The sequence below is a fragment of the Cricetulus griseus genome, chromosome 7, assembly GCF_003668045.3.
Source record: "Cricetulus griseus strain 17A/GY chromosome 7, alternate assembly CriGri-PICRH-1.0, whole genome shotgun sequence".
NCBI lineage: Eukaryota > Metazoa > Chordata > Mammalia > Rodentia > Cricetidae > Cricetulus > Cricetulus griseus.
The window spans coordinates 115,669,336-115,692,388 of record NC_048600.1 but is presented as its reverse complement, the minus strand read 5'-3'; the positions used below and the strand labels follow the sequence as shown (position 1 = coordinate 115,692,388).

Sequence of the window (23,053 nt, the reverse complement as noted above, 5' to 3'; positions counted from 1 at the left end):
CCCAATATTGTTGGCAAGGTGGGACAAGAACCTAAACATGAGCTGGGCGGTGGTGGTGCACGCCTTTAAATGCCAGCACTCGGGAGGCAGAGGCAGGCGGATCTCTGTGAGTTCGAGACCAGCCTGGTCTACAAGAGCTAGTTCCAGGACAGCCTCCAAAGCCATAGAGAAACCCTGTCTCGGAAAAAAAATTAGTGGACATAGATTTTTACAAAAAGAAGAAAAAGAACCTTGACATACCTTAGAAATACCCAAACCCTAGTTAGAGACTCTGGAGGCCTGAGGAGACAGTGGCTACTGACCTGCCTGAACGAGTGAGCCCCAGTGTGTCTCGTGGGGTCCTGGAGGCAGCACAGAGCCATCAGACACAAGAAAAGGCCCTTTGTACTGAGGGTTGAGAAGAGCAGTGCAGGTATTTGTGAAAATTGGGACAGGAGCTGGGACCCCTCCAGACTGCATCTTACGGAGACATTTATGGGTGGAGGTAGTCTTTGGAGTACACATCCACCAACACTTTTCTGTCCAAGGCAGACAGAACCTTCCAGAGGCGAAGTCACTGAATTCTGCCCTACCCTCCAAGGAAAAATACCAGTTCCAGGCCCAGGGAGGACTCCATGTAATATGTGACCAGTGGGATCTGAGGGAGGGAAGGGGTGGCAGAGCCACAGAGAAATGGAGAAAAATGGGCCAGTTTCGTGGTAATACCTCATGACCTGGAGAATAGCAGACTTGACCATTTGTTTATTTCGGTGATTTTTTTTTCTTGTTTTATTTTTCTTTTATATTTATTTATTTGTTTATTTAAAGACAGGATTTCTCTGTAGCTTTGGAGCCTCTCCTGGAACTCACTCTGTAGACCAGCCTGTCACAGAGATCTGCCTGCCTCTTCCTCCTGAGTGCTGGGATTAAAAGCGTGCCCCACGACTGTCTGGTTATTTTATATTATTTTATTTTGAGCGAGAAAGGAGGGAATATTATTATGTAGACCAGGATAACCTAGAAGTCACTATGTGGACCAGGCTGGCCTTGAACTATCAGAGATCCGTCTGCATTTGCCTCCCAAATGCTGGAATTAATGGTGTACACCATTGTGTCCACCCTCCAAGAATGGTTTTGTTTTGGAATTTTAGGGAAATTGAAGCTCGGTGTTAAGAGAATGGACTTAGCACTCACTTGCAAGGCCTTGAGTTCAGTCCTCAGCATTGCTAAACAGACAAGCAAAAAAGATAGTTATCCAGTTTAGCCCTGCTGGCAACAGGCCTTCCTGGCTATCTCTTCTCTTACTTGGTGGCCTGAGTAGCTGTGGTGGGCATGGCTGAATCCCCAGGACTTCATTTGAGAGACCCCGAATGTGGCCTGCAGAAGCATGTACCCCAGTAGGATCCTAATCTTCCACCTCCAGAATGTGGACTGCTAGAGTGAGTTTAACAGTGTCTGCTCCGTGAGGCAGTTTAGGGACATATACTAGCTACTGATATTTTAACAGCCTAAACCCTAACCCAGCCAGGACACTTCCAAGAATTCCTTCTCTCCAACCGATTTCACAAGAACAAAATGATAGAGTTGGTCTTCTTCATTGAAGCCTTGTTTGCAACAGCCCAGAACCATGTTAGAGAACTGCTAAATGCATGGTGTCCTATGATCAACCTAACACACCATGAAAAACAATCAGAGATCTGTATTGCAATGTGAAATAATCTCAAAGGTAAACTGTTGGTGCTGGGAACATGACCCAGTGTAGAGTGCTTGCCTAGAGGTCCTGGCTTCCACCCCCTGCCCAGCATCAAAACCAGAAAGTTGAACAGCAGGATACTTGCAGTTGGACACTTGCGCTTAGCAGGAACGTCACTGCCCCCTAGGGGACAGTTTTGAAATAGATGAAGCTAGCGCCACTTTGGATCTACAAAAAATGAAAAGTTTGGAAATGTCCTGTAGTGTGTAGAACAGTCTGACACAAAATGAAATTTAAACAAACAAAACCCTTCTCTAAGTTTTTCCTTTCTTAGGCAGCCACACGCATGGGAAACTTGTTCGCAATTATCAGATCTAGATGACAACTTCATCTCAACTTCGTGTGTATGAAGTACAAGTGTGCAGGTGTGTGTGGAGCCAGAGGTCAACCAAGGATGTCATTCCTCAAGTACTGTCTACTTTATTTTTTGAGATGGGTTATCTTACTAATCTAGAGCTTGCCATAGTAGTCTGGACTAACTAGCCAGTGACTACCAGGGCTCTGCCTGTTTCTATCTCCCAACCCTGAGATTATAAGCACATGTCATAATGCTTAGCTTTGTACATGGGCCCTGGGGACCAAACATGGGTACCTATGCTTGCAAAGCAAGTATTTTATCAACTGAGCTATCTCCCCAGCTCCTACTTGCCCATCTTTTTTTTTAAGTGTATTTTTGTCTGCATGGATGTGTGTGCACTACCTGCCTGTCTGGTGACATGCCCACAAAGGCCAGAGAGGGCTTTTGATTCTCCTGGGACTGGAGTTACAGTTGTGAGCCACCATACAGATGCTGGGAATGGAACTCAGTTCCTCTGCAAGAGCAACAAGTGTTTTTAGCTGCTGATACAGCCCCTTGTGCCCCCACATCTTTAATATTTTTTCAGTGTTGGCGAGATGGCCCCAATGATTAGAACATTGGCTGCTCTTCCAGAGGACAGGGGTTTGATTTCTAACGCCAGTATTGCCCCTCACAACATCTGCAACTCCACTCCTAGGGGATCTGATACCTTCTTTGACCTCCATGGGGGATGCACATCTGTAGTGCAAAGGCAAAACACCCATACACATAAATCAAATAAATATTTTTTTTTGGTTTTTCCAGACAGGGTTTCTCTGTGTAGCTTTGAGCCTGTCCTGGCACTCGCTCTATAGACCAGGCTGGCCTTGAACTCACAAAGATCCACCTGCCTCTGCCTCCTGAGTGCTGGGATTAAAGGTGTGTGCCACCAATGCCCGGCTCAAATAAAATATTTTTAATTGTAATAAAAATATGTGTACTAGGGCTGGACGTTGGTGGCACACACCTTTAATCTCAGCACTCGGGAGGCAGAGGCAGGCGAATCTCTGTGAGTTCGAGGCCAGCCTGGTCTCAGAGTGAGTGCCAGGATAGGCTCCAAAGCTACACAGAGAAACCCTGTCTCAAAAAGCCAAAAAAAAAAAAAAATGTATACTAGGGCTGGAGAGATGGCTCAGCAGTTAAGAGGACTGACTATTCTTCCAGAGGACCCGGATTCAACTCCCAGTACCCACATGGCAGCTCACAACTGTAACTCAAATTCCAGGGGATCTGAACCTTCACACCAATGCATTTAAAATAAAGTTAAATAAATTAAATATGTATACTAATCATTGAATTTTCCAGGAATAAAATCAATATGGATTCTAAGAGAATCCTGGTTTATCTTTCCCCTTTATATTACAGCTCTGTTTTCTAAGTGTTATATGTAGGAAGACCATAGGACCTATGACTTTCATGAATGCCCAGAACTTGCTATGTAGCTGAGGCTAGCCTTGAACTCTGCATCCTCCTCTTCCTCCCTGCCTGAATTCCGGGACTGTAGACATGTGCAAGCAGTTCACTGCTGAATGTTAAAGCAGAGCTAGGGAGCAGCTGTTTCCAAAAGCAGGCTTTGGAGACTGGAGTGGGGTAGGCCCCACCCTGTTCCCACTGTCTCTGGGAACTGCAAGTCCGGTTTAGCAGAGTGTGATGGTGTTGTTCAGAGACATTATCGTGCATTTAGCAGTTCCTCTCCCAAAGGCATTCTGCTGTCAGAAACAGGGCCTCTTGAATAAGGCTGGGGAAGGGGTGGGGTGGGAGGGTGTAACTTACCCACCGGATCACCATGGTCCAAGAAACAGGAACAATAACTGTACCAACCACAAAGGTTGTGCTTATCAGAAAGGCTATTGTGATGAAAAATCACAGTATTAACAGGACATATTTGTTGTTCTGGATGGTTTGGCTTTGAGGTTTGTTTTTGAGACAAGGTCTCAAAAAAGCCCAGGCTGGCCTCTGTGTAAGTGATTTTGAACTCCTAACCCCCTTGCTTCTATCTCCCCAATACTAGGAGTACTGGTGTGCACCACCACTAATTGCTAGGTTAGGAACCCCGGTTTCCTAAATGCTAAGCAAACACTCTACTACCTGAGCTACAGCCTTAGCCTGTCTCTTGTTTGTGTGTAGAGACACAGCCTTGCTTTGTAGACTAAGTGGCCAAAAATCCTTCTGTGTCTGCCTGGCGAGTTCTGGGATTTACAGACACTTATCATCACATATGGCTAAAACCTTTTTTTTTTTTTTTTTTTTCGATACAGTTTCTCTGTCGCTTGGGAGCCTGTCCTGGAACTTGCTCTGTCAACCATGCTGGTCTCCAAAGATCCATCTGCTTGGGATTAAAGGCATGTGCCACCACTGCCCGTTAAAAACCCTACCTTTTACTAACACTGTGGTAGGGTGATCCTGCACCCTTCCTGGCTGGAGGCAGGAAGTCTGGAGGACAGGTTTCTTCTTTAATTGGTTGGCCAAGCCCACAGTAGCTTGATCTTTGACCGTTTCTTCCCCTTGCACCAGCCTGAACCCAGGCCCTTGCGTATGCCCCACAAGTGCTCCGTTCGGCGGTGCTGCAGAGCTGCAGAATCTCTGTTTCTTCAACTTTAGGATGGAAACACTGACAGTCCTGAGACTTGCTTCCTTCTTGGGGGTCCTGAGGTCTCCGTGTCGAAAGATGGCTTGAGATCTGGAAAGACGCTCTGTACCAGCCACTCCTGGTCTCTTCCTTCCATCCCTGCAGCCTTCACTTGTCTGCTCCTGTCTGGGATCCAGGTGATGATCTTGAGGTCTGGGAAGGGTGGGTGACTCCCTTGCCTGGGCTGCCGCAGCTCATTGCTTCAGAGACGAATCATAAAATTAATCATAGGAATCCTTTGATGTCCTAAAACAACAACAACAAAACTCTCTCTTAATGTGCTATTTTACAAGATTTCTTCACATCCATTATCCCATTTGAACTTCAAATGACTGTGTGAAGGGCGTGTGTGTCAAGGTTGTTGTGTGCCCATTTCAGACAGGAGGAAACTGAGTTCCTGGGGAGTTAAGAGGTGTTGTGTAGCAACTGGGGGCTCCCTAAGACTCAGGAAGTTGTAAAGTAAGGCTACTTAAGCCTCAGGAAGTTCCTAAAACTTAACAGATTCACAAAGCTCCTCCCTCCTTCCCTAAGATTATATAAGCACTCAGGGTTGCTGGGGAGGAGAGAGAAGGGGAGAGGAGAGATGCTGACCTGTTGAGTTGCCTTTGGTGGTAAAGAGAGGTCAAGAGTTTCGGGTTTGTGAGTCATCACCCATGTTTAGGCAGGCTTTCCAGGATGCAGCCAAGTCATCCATGCTCTGGTCAGTAACTCTAACCCACTCATTGGTTTACCAACTCATTGGTTTACAACAAAAGTTGTGCTTTTGTGGTATTAATTTGACTTGTCATGAGTTCCCTCTCCAGGTGAGGAGATGTTTCTTTACGTGTCTGCAGGAATAGTGTCCCACAATACAAATGATTCCAGGACAGTGTTGGCAGGACCAAAGATGAGTTTGAGAGTCACTGCATGGCCCCTGCAATGGGTACTGAGACATAGAACTGAAGCATCCCCAGGGAAATCCCAAAATGGTGGCGCATGCCTTTAATCCCAGCATTACGAGGCAGAGACTGGCGGATCTCTGTGAGTTCCAGGCCAGCCTGGTCTACAGAGCAAGTTCCAGGACAGGGTACAAAGCTACAGAGCAACCCTGTCTCGAACTCCCCAGCCACCCGATCCCCGACATCAAACAAACAGCTGGTTGAATCGGGCTCATCGGTTACAAGCATTTCTGCTCTTGTGTTCCGTTATCATCACCCACACTATGGCTCACAACTGTCTGTAGTTCCAGGGTATCGATACCCTTTTCTCATCTGTGTGGGCACTGGGCATGCAGCTGATGCACAGACACAGGCAAAACACTCACATTCATTTTAAAAAAATGTTTTTAACCAACTGATTCAAAAATGTACTATAGGAACCATCATGGGGGACCTTGTTCTTTGCAGTTGGAATGGGCTACTCACAGCACGTGTGGCAAGAGCCTGTGCTGGGGCGCTGGAGTTACTTTAAAAAAATTAACAGGTGGGGCAGTGGTGGTGCAAACCTTTAATCCCAGCATTTGGGAGGGAGGCAGAGGCAGGCAGATCTCTGTGAGTTCAAGACTAGCCTGTTCTACATAGTGAGTTCCAGGACAGCCAGAGCTGCTACACAAAGAAACCTTGTCTCTAAAAACAGCAACAAAAACAGACAAGCTGAGTGTGGTCGTGGACTCCTTTAATCCCAGCACTTGGGAGGCAGAAGCAGGTGCATCTCTGTGAGTTCAAGGCCAATCTGGTCTACATAGAAAGCTCCAGGCCAGAGCTACATAGTGAGAAGACATCTGTCTCAAAACAAATGAACAGAAAGCCAAATGTTATGATAATCAGCTTCTGGAAGACTTTAAACCTAATCTGCAGATCATAAAATATATTAAGCCTTTCCTGGTGGGTGGAAAATATTCTCCCTGGAGTATGTGGTGTACAGTAGCATGGTGGGGGTAGTTAGATATTTTTGACCCAGGCTAGGGCCCTTTCAGCAGTCTGGTCTGGCTAAATGAAAGGCAAGGGCTACAGTGTTGGCTGGGAGCCTGTCTGAAAAAGGGAGCTGGCTCCAGCAGCAGGCATGACAGGTTACAGTGAAGACTTTGGGCCTGAGCCAGGCTAATTGGGCAAGCTGGCCCTGCTGACATCATCAGAGCAGCCCAACAGCAACAGCAGTACCCAGGATGAGGAGACTGACTGGCTCAAGGGAGATGTCCGTAGGTTCTGGAGGTAGCATCTCCCATCCGTGCCACTGTCCCCTATGTTACTCTTTTAATGAAAACATTAATACTAGTGATAAAATACTGTCTGGAACCTCCTTAACATCTTTGTGGTAGTATTCTCTTAACCACTCAAGACCAACTGGCAGAAACATGAAAAAGGATGGTGGGCATTCAGAGGCCTTACCCACCCTCTAAAAAAGGGATTTTGTTATGTAACCATAAGTCTTGAGCCTACTAAAGATATATATATATATATATATATATATATATATATATATATATATATAGTGAGTTCCAGGCCAGCCTGGTCTACAGAGCAAGTTCCAGGACAGGGTACAAAGCTACAGAGCAACCCTGTCTCGAACTCCCCAGCCACCCGATCCCCGACATCAAACAAACAGCTGGTTGAATCGGGCTCATCGGTTACAAGCATTTCTGCTCTTGTGTTCCGTTATCATCACCCACACTATGGCTCACAACTGTCTGTAGTTCCAGGGTATCTGATACCCTTTTCTCATCTGTGCCACATATATATATATATATATATATATATATATATATATATATATATATGAACTATATATATATAATCTTTGTTGTTGTTGTTGTTGTTTTGAAACAGGGATTCTCTGTGTAGTCCTGGCTGTCCTGGAACACACTCTGTAAACCAGACTGGCCTTGAACTCAAGATCCACCCTCCTCTGCCTCCCAAGTGCTGGAATTAAAGGCTAGAGGCGTGCAACAACACCATCTGGAAGATATATGCACATATTTTAAAAAGAGTAAAAACAATAGCAAAAATTTTAAAAACTATATCCTTCATAAGGGAAGATCCTGCTACCACCACCAAAGTCACAAGGTTATTAAATAAAAATCCCAGTGCCAGAGGTGGTCTACAGCCTTATAAACAGTTGCCCAGGGAGGCCCCAGAAGCCCCCCAAAATGATAAGACCATGGCCACTGCTATTGGTTACATGTCAGAACTAGATGAAATAAGCTTATTGCTAAAAACAACACATTCACTGGTTACAATACCTGAAGAAGTCAGCCTGAGAATGAACTGGAAACATCTTTCCTGCTGACTTTCTTTCTTAATGTTGGAAGGTGCTGTGGAGGCTCCTGGGGAGACTTGTTATCCACAGTCCTATTTGGCTGTGGCCCCTGCGTGCTACATGATCAAAATGCCAAGGAAGGTGCGTACAGTAAACTTTTTCGTAGGCCACCAGTTCCCAAATAATGACACAGAGACTCATTAATTATGAAAGTTCGGCCTTAGCTTAGGCTTGTCCCACTAGCTCTTTTTTTTTAAAGATTTATTTATTATATATACAGGGTTCTTCCTGCATGTCTGCCTGCATGCCAGAAGAGGGCACCAGATGATAGATGGTTGTGGACCACCATGTGGTTGCTGGGAATTGAAACTCAGGACCTCTGGAAAAACTGCCAGTGCTCATAATCTCTGAGCCATCTTTCCAGCCCCCCCCACTAGCTCTTATAACTTAATTTAACCCATTTATTTTAATCTACATTCTGTTGTGTGGCTTGTTACTTCATCCCTTCATACTGGCGACACTGCTTCCTCCACATCTGGCTGGCAAAGATCTCTCTCAGGAAGGAGCTGGGCAGTGGTGGTGCATGCCCTTAATCCCATCACTTGGGAAGCAGAGGCAGATTGATCTCTGAGTTCTGAATTTGAAGCCACCCTGGTCTGCAGAGTGAGTGTTGTGTTTCTTTTTTTAAGACAGAGTTTCTGTGTAGCCAACAACAACAACAAAAAGACCTAGGAAGGAAACAACTCACAAGTCTCAAAAAGTCCTTGAAACTTACCAGATTCATAAAGCTCCTCCTTTCCCAAAATTGTATAAGCAGTGATGTCTTCTGAGGAGAGGAGACTGTTCTATGTGTAAAGTTGCCTGTAAATTGTGATCAGAACTCCATGTTATAACTTTCATGAGTTATCCTTTATGCTTGGGCAGGCTTTCAGTGCTATGATTGTCTTTTAGTCATTCATGCTCCTGTAAGCAATTTCTAGCCATGCACGTGTAAGAAACCCCCAATAAACCCATTGGTTCACCTGTTTGGACTTTGGTGATATTATAACTTTGTCATGTTGTTGATTCATTGTCATTGGTGAGAAGCCCAGGCTTCTTATTGGCTAACTCTTCCTTAATTATTAATCCATTTCTATTAATCTGTGTATACCCACATAGTCTTGGCTTGCCAGTGATGCCTGAGCCTCTTGCTTCCTCCTCAGCTACATGGAGTCTCCCTGACTCCAACTACTACCTTTTTCTATTCCTGTTTGGATTTCCCACCTGACTAAATCCTGCCTGTCTATTGGCCAAAATAGCTTTATTCATCAACCAATAAGAGAAACATACATTCACAGCATACAGAAGGACATCCCCCATCACCTACAACCAGTAAGAGCAACATTAAGCAAGAAACAATAAATGCCCAGTCCAAGGGTAATGACATATAGCAGAGATTACTCCAAGTGCTGTCCTATTCTAGAGAGTCTAAGTCTCATACCTATTATGCTATAGCTAAGAGAGGACATAAGCTGTGACTATCCAGTCTTCAAGCTCATCAAAGACCTGAGAAGGAAAATAACATTACTAGGGTAAGCAGGAAGTGCAAGCGGGAGACTTCCTACAGGAGTGAGAAATGACAGAAACAGCAGGCTACCTGGTCAGTCACTGTCCAGGCCCATAAAGATGACTCCACTCATCTTGGCTCAAGGTCAGAGAGTTCAAAACTGTCCTTACTAAGTCATAAGACCTAAAGGTCTAAGGCATGGCTACAGTAGGATGTTGGATCTTAGTCTTAGATGTCTTGTCTAAATAACAACAGGCTTGCTCTGAGGTGTGGCTACTTTTGTTGTTGTTGTTGTTGGTTGGTTGGTTTTTTGAGACAGGGTTTCTCTGTGTAGCTTTGGAGTCTATCCTGGCACTCGCTCTGGAGACCAGGCTGGCCTCAAACTCACAGAAATCCATCTGCCTTTGCCTCCCAAGTGCTGGAGGTGTGGTTATTATCAAAGCCAGATAATGAGAGATTTAGTCTAAGGTGTGGTTATCAAATGCTGGGAGAATTAAGAGATAAAGTCTGTTTCTTGTACATGACAAAGAAGTCTTTCGCCATGTTCCCCTTTTTGGTTGGGGTGTTTAAGAAGGGTGAAGAGTAACATTGGGGCGTTCAGTATTCACTGGATTGCCCTCCTGACTCTATCTGTGTCTCTGTCTTTTTTTTTTTTTTTAAATCATCTTTACCTGCCATTTCTCAATCTACACTCCCTGGGCAAAGTTGGCTGCCCACAAAAATTTTTCAAAAAATCCTTTACTGAAGCCCCACAAAGATGGGCTACAACAAGTCACCAAGGTCTCACAGTAACAGGGCAACTAACTTTGACTAAGGTCTAGAGTATCTGACAGACCGTATCAGAAGCAGGAAAGGCTGTCCTTCCTTGGCTTGGCAAGATTCAGCAGTCTCTTTTTGTTTATCTCCTGCTTGTCCAATTAGGACAGTGTGACAATTGTCAGCAGTTGAGGCAAGGACAGTTCTTTACTCAAAAGGCCAGTTTTGCCAAGAAGAAAACGAACTCCAAATGGAGTGTCACTGTTGCCCATCATACTCTCAGGAAGAGCTCGGTGCTGCCAGGAGCAATTGGGTATCATGTCTACAGAGTTCTAAAATATTAAAACATTTAAATGCCATATTCTGTAGGTCTTTGTAATGTTTGAAGATCAAATATCTCTGCTGAGTACCTCTCTGAGCATATAGAAAACCTGACTAACATAACTAGGTATAAGAAGCATGGATGGGCTTGGTGGGACACGCCTTTAATCCCAGCACTAGGGACGAAGAGGCAGGCGGATCTCTGTGAGTCTGAGGCCAGACTGGTCAGACAGCCTCCAAAACAATACAGAAAAATCCTGTCTCGAAACCCCCCCCCAAAAAAAAAAGAAGAAGAAGAAGAAGAAGAAACATGGATGACTATAACTTGTAATTTTCAAATTTACTGATTGAAGTTTCCCATATATAAGTTAAACAATCTTTAAACAGATATGAAGCATGAGGACAATTACCTCAAAATTGTAACTATATGCATTTATATGTATATCTTGATCAGAGGTAGAACTGTATAGTGCAAAATGATAAAAAAAATATCCTAAATAGTGTCAATATACAAAATATCTTAAGTGTATGTAGAAACATACATACATACATACAATATGATAAAAATAACTTGACATTTGTATGCAAAAACATTATAAACAGAAAAAGGAACCTACACAGTATGACAAATACAATTTCAAGTTTGAAACAATATACAAATTACCCAAGGCAGGAATACAAAATTAATTTTACATAAGTATCAATATACAAGAATCTACAACAATGTAAGCTGTCTATAGCTAATAGTTGCTAAAATAGTTCACAAGAAGATATACTACTAATCTACTTATATTCCCTTTATGCTTTTCTAAAAGCGATTCCTGAGTCTGAATGTCATATTCCACTCCCAACCTTACACAACTTAAAACCAACCCTAAGCAGTTGACAATTATTATCCATAACCTTAGGAAAAACCAAAACATCAGCTGACGGTGCACACCTTTAATCCCAGCACGTGGGAGGCAGATCTCTGTGAGTTCAAGATCAGCCTGATCTACAAGTGCTAGTTCAAGGAAAACCGCCATCTAAGCCAACTGTAGGAAAGGGGGACATTTTTTCCTTAGAATTACTTCCAGCTGTCATGGGGGTGAAGGTATCTCCATGGGATCCAATAGGGAAAAAAAAAAAAAAAACCTAAGGCAATGGTTAAGTCTTAAGAGGACTAGCTGTAACATTTGTAGCTGGTCTCTGAGTAGCAGGTGAGGCTTATCTGAAGTTCTTATCTGAAGCTTTGGCCTGAGTGTGTAAGAAGGTAGACCATCTCAGCTAGCTAATCTGGAATTGTCTAGAGCAGTTTTAGTCCAAAACTAATCCTTGACTGATGTTTACTACTTCAAAGACATCATTTTGAACCAAGTAGAATCAATGTTTTGGGGCTCCATCTTCTTTCTGGAGACTTCAGAGATTGCTGTTAGGAAATTTTATTGTTCACTGTGGAAGACTTAAACATTAATATCAAAACATAAAGTTTAAATTTTTATAGGCATGCATACAAAGAAAGGTACCAATAAAGATGAAAATAAGTATGGGGAAAATTAGAACTTTTTGAGGGATAACAGGGTTTTGACAATAATAGTCCCTAGATTTTGGTTTTCTTCTGTCTCATACCAGTTGACTCTTCTTAGGCAAAAACTGAGTTTTTCTTTTAGCAATATGCTTGGATTTAGAGAAGGAGAGAACCACAGTACAACTCTAAAGCTAGCTTTGATTTTTTTAAGTGAACCGGGACTACCACTATCCTGGGAAGTTAAGGAGATGTAGGTGTTTAGGTAGTGAGATTTTACCCTGTATTAGATTTTGGTACCATAAGAATAGCATACAGTTCTGCCTTTTGCACCGAGTTATAAGGGCTTTGAACCACTTTACTTATATCTCCTGATTTATATCCTGCCTTACGTGATTTGTTTGTATCATGTGGCCACCATCTCAAGTCCACTGTCGAAACAAGATGCCACTACGTTTCCTCCTCTGTGGAGAGCCTTGGGCACCAGTCTTCCTTCCAGGCTGACTTTTTGGAACCATCTCCCAGAATCTTAGTCTCCTTTGCCCACCACCACTCCTGACCATGGAAGATGGGTGATTGTGTGACTCCATTCAAACAGGGGGTGAAGGGGCTCCTGACAAGCTAGTCCTTTGGGCTGTGACTCATCCTATCCTGTGTGTCCTGGGGCCACAGCTGGAAGGCAGCTGCTCTGGTGTCCCATGAGAAGGGCAAAGAAAGAATGGCTCATGACAGAATGACTCAGGCGAGAGGCCAAGCGGGGTGCGGTGGGGGGATGGAGGGTGGGGAGGGATAGGAAATTGCTTTTATGCTCTCTCCAGCCTTGGTCTTCCATGGTTAAGCAGATAGAGCAAATAAAATTACAAAACCACCAGCGAAATTTCAGTTTCAGAACACAGTGGATAATTTCCAAGTGTGTCTCAAATGCTTCATGGGTGGTGCTTCTGTTGTTATTGTCTTTATTTTCATTTTTGTTCATAAGGCATACCTACACTAAAGGACATTTACTTTTAGAGTCTGGTGTGTGATGGCATCCGGAAGGCAGAGGCAAGTGGATCTGTAGCAATTTGAGGCAAGTCTGGTCTCCATAGTGAGTCCCTGTCTCAAAAACAAACAAATAAACGTGTGATTCAATTAACTGGACATTCTGAATTTTATCTGACATGTCAAGATCCTGGAGACTGGAGGAGCTCCCACACTGGTATAGTCATGGCCCTTCTATCGTGACAGAGCAGCAACCATGACTGACAAAAACCCTGAAGGGACTGTTGAAGAACAAGGGAGAGACTGGGAGAAGGGAAAGGTCACAGGAGGGAGAGCCCCACAGCCCTGACTTGGCCAACCAGAGCAGAGGGAGGTGTAACTTTACTGGGGATACCTACAAAAACCTCCATCACCCAACACAGGATGTCCAGTGACTTGCACAGCCTCCCTCCAGCATAGTCTGGCATCTGGGCATCAGACTGGAAGTGGACAGCACGTGTTAATAATGACAGTATCAGGACCTCTTACACACCAGGTATGTGCTTGATATGGAGCCACACCCAGTCTCTATTTTCTATTTATAAATTCTGACCAGGAATGGGACAAGACGAACACACACACACACACACACACACACACACACACACACTCACACACACACACACACACACACACACACACACACACACACACACACACACACACCACACACACACACACACACACACACACACACAACACACACACACACACACTCACACACACACACACACACTCACACACACAGTCACACACACACACACACACCACAACACACACACACTCAGTCACACACACCACACACAGACACACACATACCACACACACACACAGAGGAAAGATTGATCAATAGATTTTAGATGATTTAACATCACAAAACACAAAACACAAGTGACAGGCAGGGAGGGAATGTCTGCAAAATATGTAATATCCAGTATATATAAGCACCGACATAGTATAGTACAGTAAAAGTATAGGAAAACAGAGCAAAGGGTAACATGGTGGCTAACTCTGTGTGTCCCTTTATGTGTTTTGCATGATGTTAAATTTAGGTCTGGGTAGACCAAATTGCCCTTTATCATTTGAGTGGGGCTCACCCAAACAGTGTAAAGCCTGAATCATTAAAAAAGATGGTCTGGGGCCGGGGGCTGGAAAGATGGCTCAGAGGTTAAGAGCACTGGCTGCTGTTCCAGAGGTCCTGAGTTTGAGTCCCAGCAACCACATGGTGGCTCACAACCATCTATAAGAGGATATGATGCCCTCTCTGGTGTGCAAATATATGTACAGAGCACTCATATAAAAAGTAAGTAAAATTTTAAATAAAAAATGGCCTGGATTTGCTTCTACCATTAGCTTTCCTGGGCCTTGAACGCCCAGTCTACTCCAAAGATTTAAGATGGGGACCGGAGATGTGGCTCAGAGGTAGAGCACTTGTCCCACATTCCCCAACCCTACAACAAACATAATAAAATTCAGAGGCTAGGGTGATGGCTCAGTGGTCAAGTCCTTGCCCTGCAAGTGTGAGGTGGAGCTGTGCACATTGAAAGCAATGATGCTGGGAGTGGAGACTGGTAGATCCCAGAGGCCCATTGGCCAGCCTGGCTGAAATGACCATCTGCTGTTTCTGTGGGTGACTGAGGACATCTCAAAATATTAGGTAGAGCCGAGCACAGTGCCACATGCCTTTAATCCCAGCACTTGTAAGGCAGACGCAGATGGATCTCTGTGAATTCGAGGCCAGCCTGATCTACAGAGGAGTTCCAGGACAGCCAGGGTTACTCATAGAAACCCTGTGTCTCAAACAACAAAAACAACAGGCCCCTCCCCCCAACCAAGGCGGACATTGAGAGACTGACTGGCAAAAAATATCATTGTCCTATGATATATGTGAGCCTACTGCTCCCTCTGGCTGTCTCTTTCTTTCGAATTGAACCCAGAACATTTCATGCTAGGTGAGAGCTCTACCGTTACTTAAGCTATAGCCCCCAGAACTTTGTTTCCCATTTTATTTTTTTGTGTGTGTATGTTCTAGTGTGTGAGCATGTAAGTCTGTGGGTAGACTTATGCTATGGCATATGTGCAGAAGTCAGAGGATGACTTCTGGGGAGTCATGTCTTTGATTTTACCATGTGAGTCACAGGGATCAAACTCAGGTTGTCAGCTTTGTTGGTAAGTGCCTTTACCTGCTGAGTTTACCAGCCCCAGCCCCCAACAATTCTTTTTTTCTTATAAGGCAGTCCTGGGGCTGGGATGGAGCTCAGTTGATAGCATTTGCCTAGCTGACACAGGCCCTAGGCTTAACCCCAGAACCACAGAAACAGCACAGTTGCCTGCACTTGCAATCTCAGAGCTTGGGAGGCAGCAGGGGCAGGGAAACAAGAAGTTCTGGGTCATACTCAGATACATATCAAGTTGGAGGCTGATCTGGAACACAGGAGACCCTGACTCAGAGAGCTGCAAGGATACTGGGGCTGTGTTAAGCAATTACAGAATTGCAGAATTACCCTAGATACTCCACGTTGGCCTCCACTTTCTGGGATTCCTGTAGCTCTAGCCCAAGAAGCCCACCAGGCTCCTCTCTATGCAAGACTCTTACTGTCCTGGATTTATTCGTAGGGCTGTCCCCATTCCCCTGAGTGGCCTACCAGTCAAGCTCTTTGCTCCTCCCAGGGGACCTATCTTCCACACCAACTCTGCCTTTCCTACAAGGCCCAGCCTTGGGCTTTCCTGGGGCCTGTCCTCTTCCTGGCAGGTCTCCAATCAGCCATTTCTGTCTGGCCCAGGCCCTTTGGCACTCAGCAGCCTGGCTTTTGTTTCTGGCTAATCTGTTCTACTGCTAAAAATCTCTATTCATGGACCATGACAATTCCTCGAAGGTAGGGGTAGCTGAAACTAGGAGGCCTCTTGCACCTCCACAGCCACCAGCCTGCTTCACCAGCCCATGCCACATACTTAGCTCATGCCCAATGCCCTTACTTTGAATGTGGCTTTTAACTCTTGCTAGACACTGTACTCCCCATCTGCTTTCCTAACCTCTTCCGGAGTGCCTCTGTCCCGCCTAACCAGCCCCTTAAAATTCCTCTAGATTCAGTTCAGCGTGATACCATCTCCTGGCTAGCTCAAAGTGGATTTACATCTATTCTTCCCCTACCTTCAGCCAATCTCCTGCCTGGTACTCGCCCTTGAACATTTATTAGATTTAGTATCCCACCCAAATCTGGGGACTGTTTATCTTTACCCTCCCAACTATCTTTCAGCTTGTTTGGAGTCCTGGCTGCCTAGCGTGAAAACAGTGAATGTACAAATGTCCCGATCCAGAAGCCGACGCTATGCTGTAAACGACCTTGAACGCGCGCCCCGCAGGCGCCTTCTTAACTGTCGGTGGCCTTAGGTACGCAAGCCCCATCTCTAGAACACCTCGCCAGGCGCCGCCAGGGCCCTGGGGGGTGGGAGGAAAGCAACCGAACAAGCAAGCGAGGCCCTGGGGGAGGCGGGCTATGGTGTCATATGATTGCCTGGTCACATGATTCCTAGACATGGGGTGTGGGGAGAGAGAGGAAAGGGAGGAGGAGTGTGGATTGAGTAGAAAAGAAACACAGCATTCCTGGAGAGTCCCGCCTCTATGTAGACAAGTAGCCAATGGAAGCCCCGGATTCCCGACCCAGGGCTAATGGAAACTGAGGTGGGCGGGCCATCGGGCAGCCAAGCCCTAGTCCGAGAGCTGACAGCCAGATGCCTCCCAGGGAGTGCGGACCCCGAAGCAGGTAGGAGGACCCGCAGCAGACATCTCCCTGGCTGCTGTCCAGAGGCCTGGCCAGGCTTGCTGTGCAACTGAGGCTGCCCCGGAGCCTCAGCTCAGAGACGAGAGAAGTCCTGCCTCTTGAAACTCCCCTCGGGGTTTCAGATGCACTAACGAGGGTTTGTCATTTGGGAGGAGTGGGAACAGTTGCTGTAGACACCCCCAACAAGAGGCTCCCCTGCCCAGCATGTCGGAAAGCTGCAGGGCTTTCTCCAGAGCAGGAAGCGCCCCACTCTTGGGCCAGCTTCATCTCTCTCGGTGCCTCCCACCTCTTGTCTCCAGGTCCCGGCACTTTCTCATTCTGGTGCCGCCAGTAGTCTTCGCGGCGACTTGCAGTGGGTGGGGATCTCCCGCCCTTGGTCCCAGAGCTCAGAGGAGTTGGGAGCAGGAGTTGGGCGTGGTGGCAGAATCCCTGGGTTGTGTCAGCCGTACTTCCTTTATGGGGGGCGAGAGAGCTAACTTCCGCCTCTCCCCGCCACTTTTCCCTGCTCCTCTGCTGGATTGGCTCACCTTTTGGGAAATTCATCTCCCCTTGACACTCCGGAGTCGGGGGTGCCACCTAGTGGAAGATCTCGAAGCTAGGGCCTTGAAAGGCTCCTCCAGTCCTCTCAGGCTATTTCAACAGAGTGGTGTAGAGGTGGCCAGAGGTCACCACTCCCTAACCCTAATGAAAGGGATTAGGTCTCCCCTACCCCATTCTAATCTGGCCAGGAGATGACCTCTGGGATATTCTTTGAGAGGGTGCTTGAAAACCTAGAGAAGGAAGGGGAGGGGGCACAATGAGGGACAGATCCTCTATGTAGCCCAGGCTGACCTCATAGTCACCCTGTAGCCTGGAATTTGTAATCCTCCCACCTTAGCCTCCCAAGTGCAGGGATCAAAAGCATGTTTGTCATGCCTATCGGAAGCTTTGAGGTCTGGATGTTGGGATTTTGCCTTCCATGGCCACCAGTATTCAGAGTTTGAGGCACAGGAAACAATTTCTGAGGCCCTCAGCAATTGATCAGTGGCAGATTTTACACCGTCCCTGTACCCACCCTTTCTTTTGTAGATTTTTTTGTTTTGCTTTTGTTTTTGAGCAGGATCTTTTTGTCCCTGGCTGTCCTGGAACTTGCTATGTAGACCAGACTGGCCTTGAACTCACAGAGATCCACCTGCCTCTGCTTCTGGATGCTAGGATTAAAGGCGTGTGCCACCACCGTCTGGCTGTACCCACCCTATTTCTATCCTGTGTAGGTCACCTGCCTGGGAAATGTTCTGCCCGCTTCCCTCTGCTTGGACCTCTGGCCTCTGGGATTTGGGGTCCATTCCCTGGCAATGTTCAGGGATGTCAGTTGACATAAGAATCCAGGTCCAATATCTGCAGTCTGTTTTCTCTGACTTGATACCTGGGCATGGATTTGAAAAGTGAAAGTAATCTGATCACTGCTTTGCATAGTTGTGCAGAGAAATACAGTAAGGAAGGGCAAAGTGGCTCCCTGGAGGGTCTTTGAATATTGCTGTTTTTGCTGCCCCAGGCAGGGGAGTGTCACTCTGGGTTGCTGGGTAGGCCAGCTGTGCTGGGGAAAGACTTATTAGGGAAGTGAGAGACTCGGTTCCTCCTGCTAAGGCAGAGGGCCAGTGAAGAAGTACACTTAACTTTGCTCTTGCAGCTGAGTTTCGATTTCTGAGTAGGGAGAAACAGGTGGTATGTTTGAGGAGTCCAAAGGAGTCCTGGTGATGCTGAGGAGGGCTGGTTATGAAATTAGCTTCAAGGCTAATCCAGCCACCATGTGCCCTTCCCCTGGGTGGGGAGGGGACAGTTGTGGGCAGGCAGTGGCTGGCCTGTGGGAAAGGCAGCCCAGACTCCCCTGGCCACTGCACTTCCGTTTTCACAACTTTCTCAACCCCTGGTTTCCCATATGATCATGTGATTGACAACTCTGTTTCCCCAAGGCCTTTGAAAAGTACATGTGGGAGTTCAGTGCCAGGCAGCGAGGTGAGGCTGGCTGTCCTCTTGTGGCCGCTGAAGTCTCCTCCCAGTTAGCCCACAGTCCCATAAATCAAAGCCACATGGCTTCCTGACTGTCATAACTCCGCGCCTCTCCAGTCGCCTATAGTGTCAGGTGTTAGGCCAAGTGTGATGACATGATGGACACTTGTGTTCATGCCAGCATTCGTGCTCACCGTGTGTGCAAGCTGGTGCAAGTGTGATGCTTACAGTGTAGGATGCTGACTCAGGCAGCTGCTTGCCTTCCTGCTCACTTGTTGAGAAGTTTCAATAAATCCAAGGCATGTCATGCCTTGGCCAGGGCATGGGGAACTGCATGGACTCAGAATAGAAGGTGGCATAAGCTTAAGATGGCTGCCAAACTTTCCTTGGCATTTGCAGGCAGACCATGTGGACCCTGGTAAGCTGGCTGGCCTTCATGGCAGGCCTGGTGGCTGGAACACAGTGTCCAGATGGTCAGTCGTGCCCTATTGTCTGCTGCCTGGACCCCGGAGGAGCCAGCTACAGCTGCTGCAACCCTATTCTGGTGAGTGTCTCACGCCCCAGCTGGCATCCTGGCCTTTTGAAGGGTTACCTTGGATTGGCCAGAAGAGGTCTGGCACAGATCCTCTGGTATATGTCATTGCTTCTTTCCAGGACACATTGCCTATGGTAATGAGCGATCGTCTAAGTGGCATCTGTCAGGTCCATGACCACTGTCCTGGAAGTTACTCGTGTCTCCTCACTGTGTCAGGGACTTCCAGTTGCTGCCCTTTCCCTAAGGTGAGGGTGCTATTGACATAGGCTGTGTGCTTAAGATTTGCGTTTACCCCTTTCCACTTTCCTAGTCCCAGACAAAAGGCTTTTCCTAGGCCCACACAGGCTTCTCTGTGTCCCACAGGGTATATCTTGTGGTGATGGCTACCACTGCTGTCCCCGGGGCTTCCACTGTAGTTCGGATGGGACAACCTGCTTCCGACATTCAGGTGCTGTGGGGCACCAGGGATGGAGGCAGGTGGGGAGGGAGAGAGGGGGGGTGGGCATGATGTGGTACCTGAAATGCCCAGGAGCCCAACTGCTTGGGTGGCTCTGATTCCTTTTCTGCTCTGAACAGAGGGGTGGTTCACAGAGTAGAAGGGGACAGACAACGATGCAGAACTCCAGGTGATGTAGGCCATGGAGAGGCCATGCTGGAGCGATTTAACACCCGCCCACTTTCCTTGGATGCCTCTGTCATCTCTCTGAAGTAGGGGCTAGCTTGTGGGAAGAGTGGCCTGGGATCCTGGGTGATCACCTAAGCCCCAGTACCAGCTATTAGACCTTCTGAAGCTGGCCCTGCAGTGCCTGTAGTGCCGATGCTGGGGGTGACCTTTGCTGACTGGATTGGTGGGATCCTGGACTCTCCTATCTGCAGATAGCCTCCTGAGGGCTGTCCAGTGCCCCGGTAGCCAATTCGAATGTCCGGAATCCTCTACCTGTTGCGTTATGCTTGATGGTTCCTGGGGGTGCTGCCCCATGCCCCAGGTACAGATGTGGGGAAATGGGGGTGACTAGCGGGTAGTAGGGGTACAGCTGGGAGTTGGGGCTGATGAAGATGGATTATGGACCATCTATCTCTTGTCAGGCCTCTTGCTGTGAAGACAAAATACATTGCTGTCCCCATGGGGCCTTCTGTGACATGATTCATACAGAATGCATTTCACCTAGGGGCACCCACCCCCTGTTAAAGAAGTTCCCTGCACAAAGGAAAAGCAGGGCAGGTGAGCAGGGGAGAAACCATCCAGCTAGCACTTGGGGTGGGGGGAAGCCACATTAACTCTTGGCTAGAAAAGAAGTTCCCCTCCATCCTGGCAGCCCCTCCCTCACATCTCATTCCTCTTTCAGTGGCTTTGCATTTTTCGGTGGTGTGCCCTGATGCCCAGACCCAGTGCCCTGATGATTCTACCTGCTGTGAGCTACCCAGTGGGAAGTATGGTTGCTGTCCAATGCCCAATGTGAGTGAAGAGCTGTGCCTGGACATATCCTTACAAGGGGGCTCTAGGAACTGGGCTGATTGCCGGGAGCCTCAAGGCTCATGCTGCCCCCTAGTGGGAGATTGGGGCAGTGTTGGTCGTCAGTCTGGCTTGCTCCCTATGCTCTCTAGCCACTGGAATTCAGGGTCCCATATTTGTCCCTACCCTAGGCCGTCTGCTGTTCCGACCATCTGCACTGCTGTCCCCAGGACACTGTGTGTGACCTGATCCAGAGTAAGTGCCTATCCAAGAAGTCCACCACGTACCTCCTGTCCAGGCTGTTTGGAAACCCAGGTACAGGGGGTAGACTATTTCATCCGCTCAGTTCTGGAACGGATGTGGGGGTGGGTGTTTGGCTGCATGGAGGGACCTGCCAGATGTATCCTGTGGATTGAGATAGCTACATACTCCATCTTCAACACCTGGTTCCAGTGCCTATTCTGAAGGAGGTGGAGTGCGACTCGGAGGTGAGCTGCCCAGATGGATACACTTGCTGCTACCTTACCATCGGGTCCTGGGGCTGCTGTCCATTTAGCAAGGTACCTGGGAGCAGTGGGTATACGCATCCAAACAGCCTGCAACTAGCTTGGCTCCAGTACTTATTGGTCTTTCTCTGCCCACCTTAGGCTGTGTGTTGTGAGGACCATATACACTGCTGCCCAGAAGGGTTTCATTGTCACACAGAGACAGGAACCTGTGAAATGGGAGGCCTCCGGGTGCCCTGGATGAAGAAGGTCAAAGCCCCCCTCAGCCTGCTAGATGCAGAAATCTTCCAGAGTGATGTCCCCTGTGATGACTTCACTGTCTGTCCTCCTGACAATACCTGCTGCAGACTCAGTTCTGGGGGCTGGGGCTGTTGTCCCATCCCAGAGGTACAAGGGTAGGGGGACAGGAGTATGGGTGTGGGGACAGCATCTTGGCCTGGGCAGGTGGGTGGCAGGTGTCCTGTTGCTTTATTTTTATGCATTCTGCCTAGTCCAGGGTGGTACCCCGGGCTGTGGTTTGCCCACTGGTGGAGGATCTATGAGCAGGAGAGGGATTTCCATAGTCCCTCCAAAGAACACTCTTCTCTGCCCACCCCTAGGCTGTCTGCTGTGCAGATCACCAGCATTGCTGCCCCAAGGGCTTCACATGTACAGCGGAGGGGTACTGTCAGGGGGGAAACAGAATGGTGGCTGTCCTGGAGAAGATACACCCTCACGAGACATTTCTGTCCCAAATTGGAGATAACAATTGTGACCAGCACACCAGCTGTCCGGTGGGGCAGACCTGCTGCCCTAGCCTAAAGGGAGACTGGGCCTGCTGCCAGTTACCCCATGTGAGTTTCCACCCACCGACCTGGGCGAAAGGAGCTGTGTTCTTGGGTTAGTATAGCACAGCAGTGTGATACCATCCCCCATTCCCAGGCTGTGTGCTGTGAAGACCGGCAGCACTGCTGCCCGACTGGGTACATCTGCAACGTGAAGGCAAGGACTTGTGAGAAGGCTGTGAATTCCATCCAGATTCCTGTCCACCTGACCTTAGGCCCTCAGGTTGGGGAAGTGGAGTGTGGGACAGGGCATTACTGCCATGATGGCCAAACCTGTTGTAGAAACAGCCAAGGAGGCTGGGCCTGCTGTCCCTACCTAGAGGTCAGTGCCATCCCTGATCCTGGGGCTGGGTGTCACCATGGGGTGGGTTCTGCCTTGTCCAGTACTAACTCTCCCTTGACCATCCAGGGCACTTGCTGTGCAGATGGCCATCACTGTTGTCCCATTGGCTTCCACTGTTCAGTCAAGGGAACCAAGTGTTTTCGAAGGAAGATCCCTCACTGGGACACATCTTTGACGAATCCAGCCCCAAGACAGCTGCTGTAAGGAGGGGCTAAAGACTAAAGAACTCCACAGCCCTGGGTTCAGAGGTTATCCATCACTCAGGCCTCCCTAAACCACCCCTTCCCCTAGAGTCACCCCATCACCATGGGAGGTGGGACCTCAAACTAAGACCTTTTATGCAAGGAAGGCTGTGGCAAAAGCCCCATTTCAAACTGCCACTTCTTCCGATTTCTGTGAACCTATGGCCAGGTGCTCTCCCGATCCACAGGTATTGTGTGAGCTTGCTTGTGTGTTTGTGTGTGTGTATGTGCGCGCGCGCGCGTGTATTTGCTCCAATATAAAGTTTGTACACTTTCTTAGTAGTGTCTGATTTGATGTTC

At 47.5% G+C, this 23,053-nt stretch overlaps 1 protein-coding gene across 2 annotated transcripts; it reads left to right on the top strand.

The window, feature by feature from the left end:
• The first annotated feature begins 13,428 nt into the window (after positions 1–13,428).
• Positions 13,429–23,032, top strand: Grn (granulin precursor). 2 transcript variants are annotated; one of them, XM_027427982.2, is made up of 14 exons: positions 13,429–13,575; positions 16,337–16,470; positions 19,250–19,394; positions 19,505–19,630; positions 19,749–19,833; positions 20,262–20,371; positions 20,472–20,607; positions 20,732–20,841; positions 21,030–21,153; positions 21,292–21,398; positions 21,486–21,731; positions 21,944–22,177; positions 22,266–22,490; positions 22,578–23,032. In XM_027427982.2, exons 3-14 carry the CDS (start codon positions 19,257–19,259, stop codon positions 22,713–22,715), a joined length of 1,779 nt encoding a protein of 592 aa, XP_027283783.1. In that variant the 5' UTR covers positions 13,429–13,575; positions 16,337–16,470; positions 19,250–19,256; the 3' UTR covers positions 22,716–23,032. The 2 variants fall into 2 exon arrangements, with proteins under 2 accessions (XP_027283783.1, XP_027283782.1); XM_027427981.1 differs by lacking the exons at positions 13,429–13,575; positions 16,337–16,470 and adding an exon at positions 16,739–16,843.
• Positions 23,033–23,053: the final 21 nt, after the last annotated feature.

What these genes read in the sequence shown, in the direction of transcription:
- Grn (XM_027427981.1), top strand. Translation starts at nt 16,812, where the DNA reads ATGCCTCCCAGGGAGTGCGGACCCCGAAGCAG. An exon ending in AACCTGCTTCCGACATTCAG is followed by an intron (nt 19,834 to 20,261) that starts GTGCTGTGGGGC and finishes TCCTATCTGCAG; the next exon opens with ATAGCCTCCTGAGGGCTGTC. An exon ending in GGTGCTGCCCCATGCCCCAG is followed by an intron (nt 20,372 to 20,471) that starts GTACAGATGTGG and finishes ATCTCTTGTCAG; the next exon opens with GCCTCTTGCTGTGAAGACAA.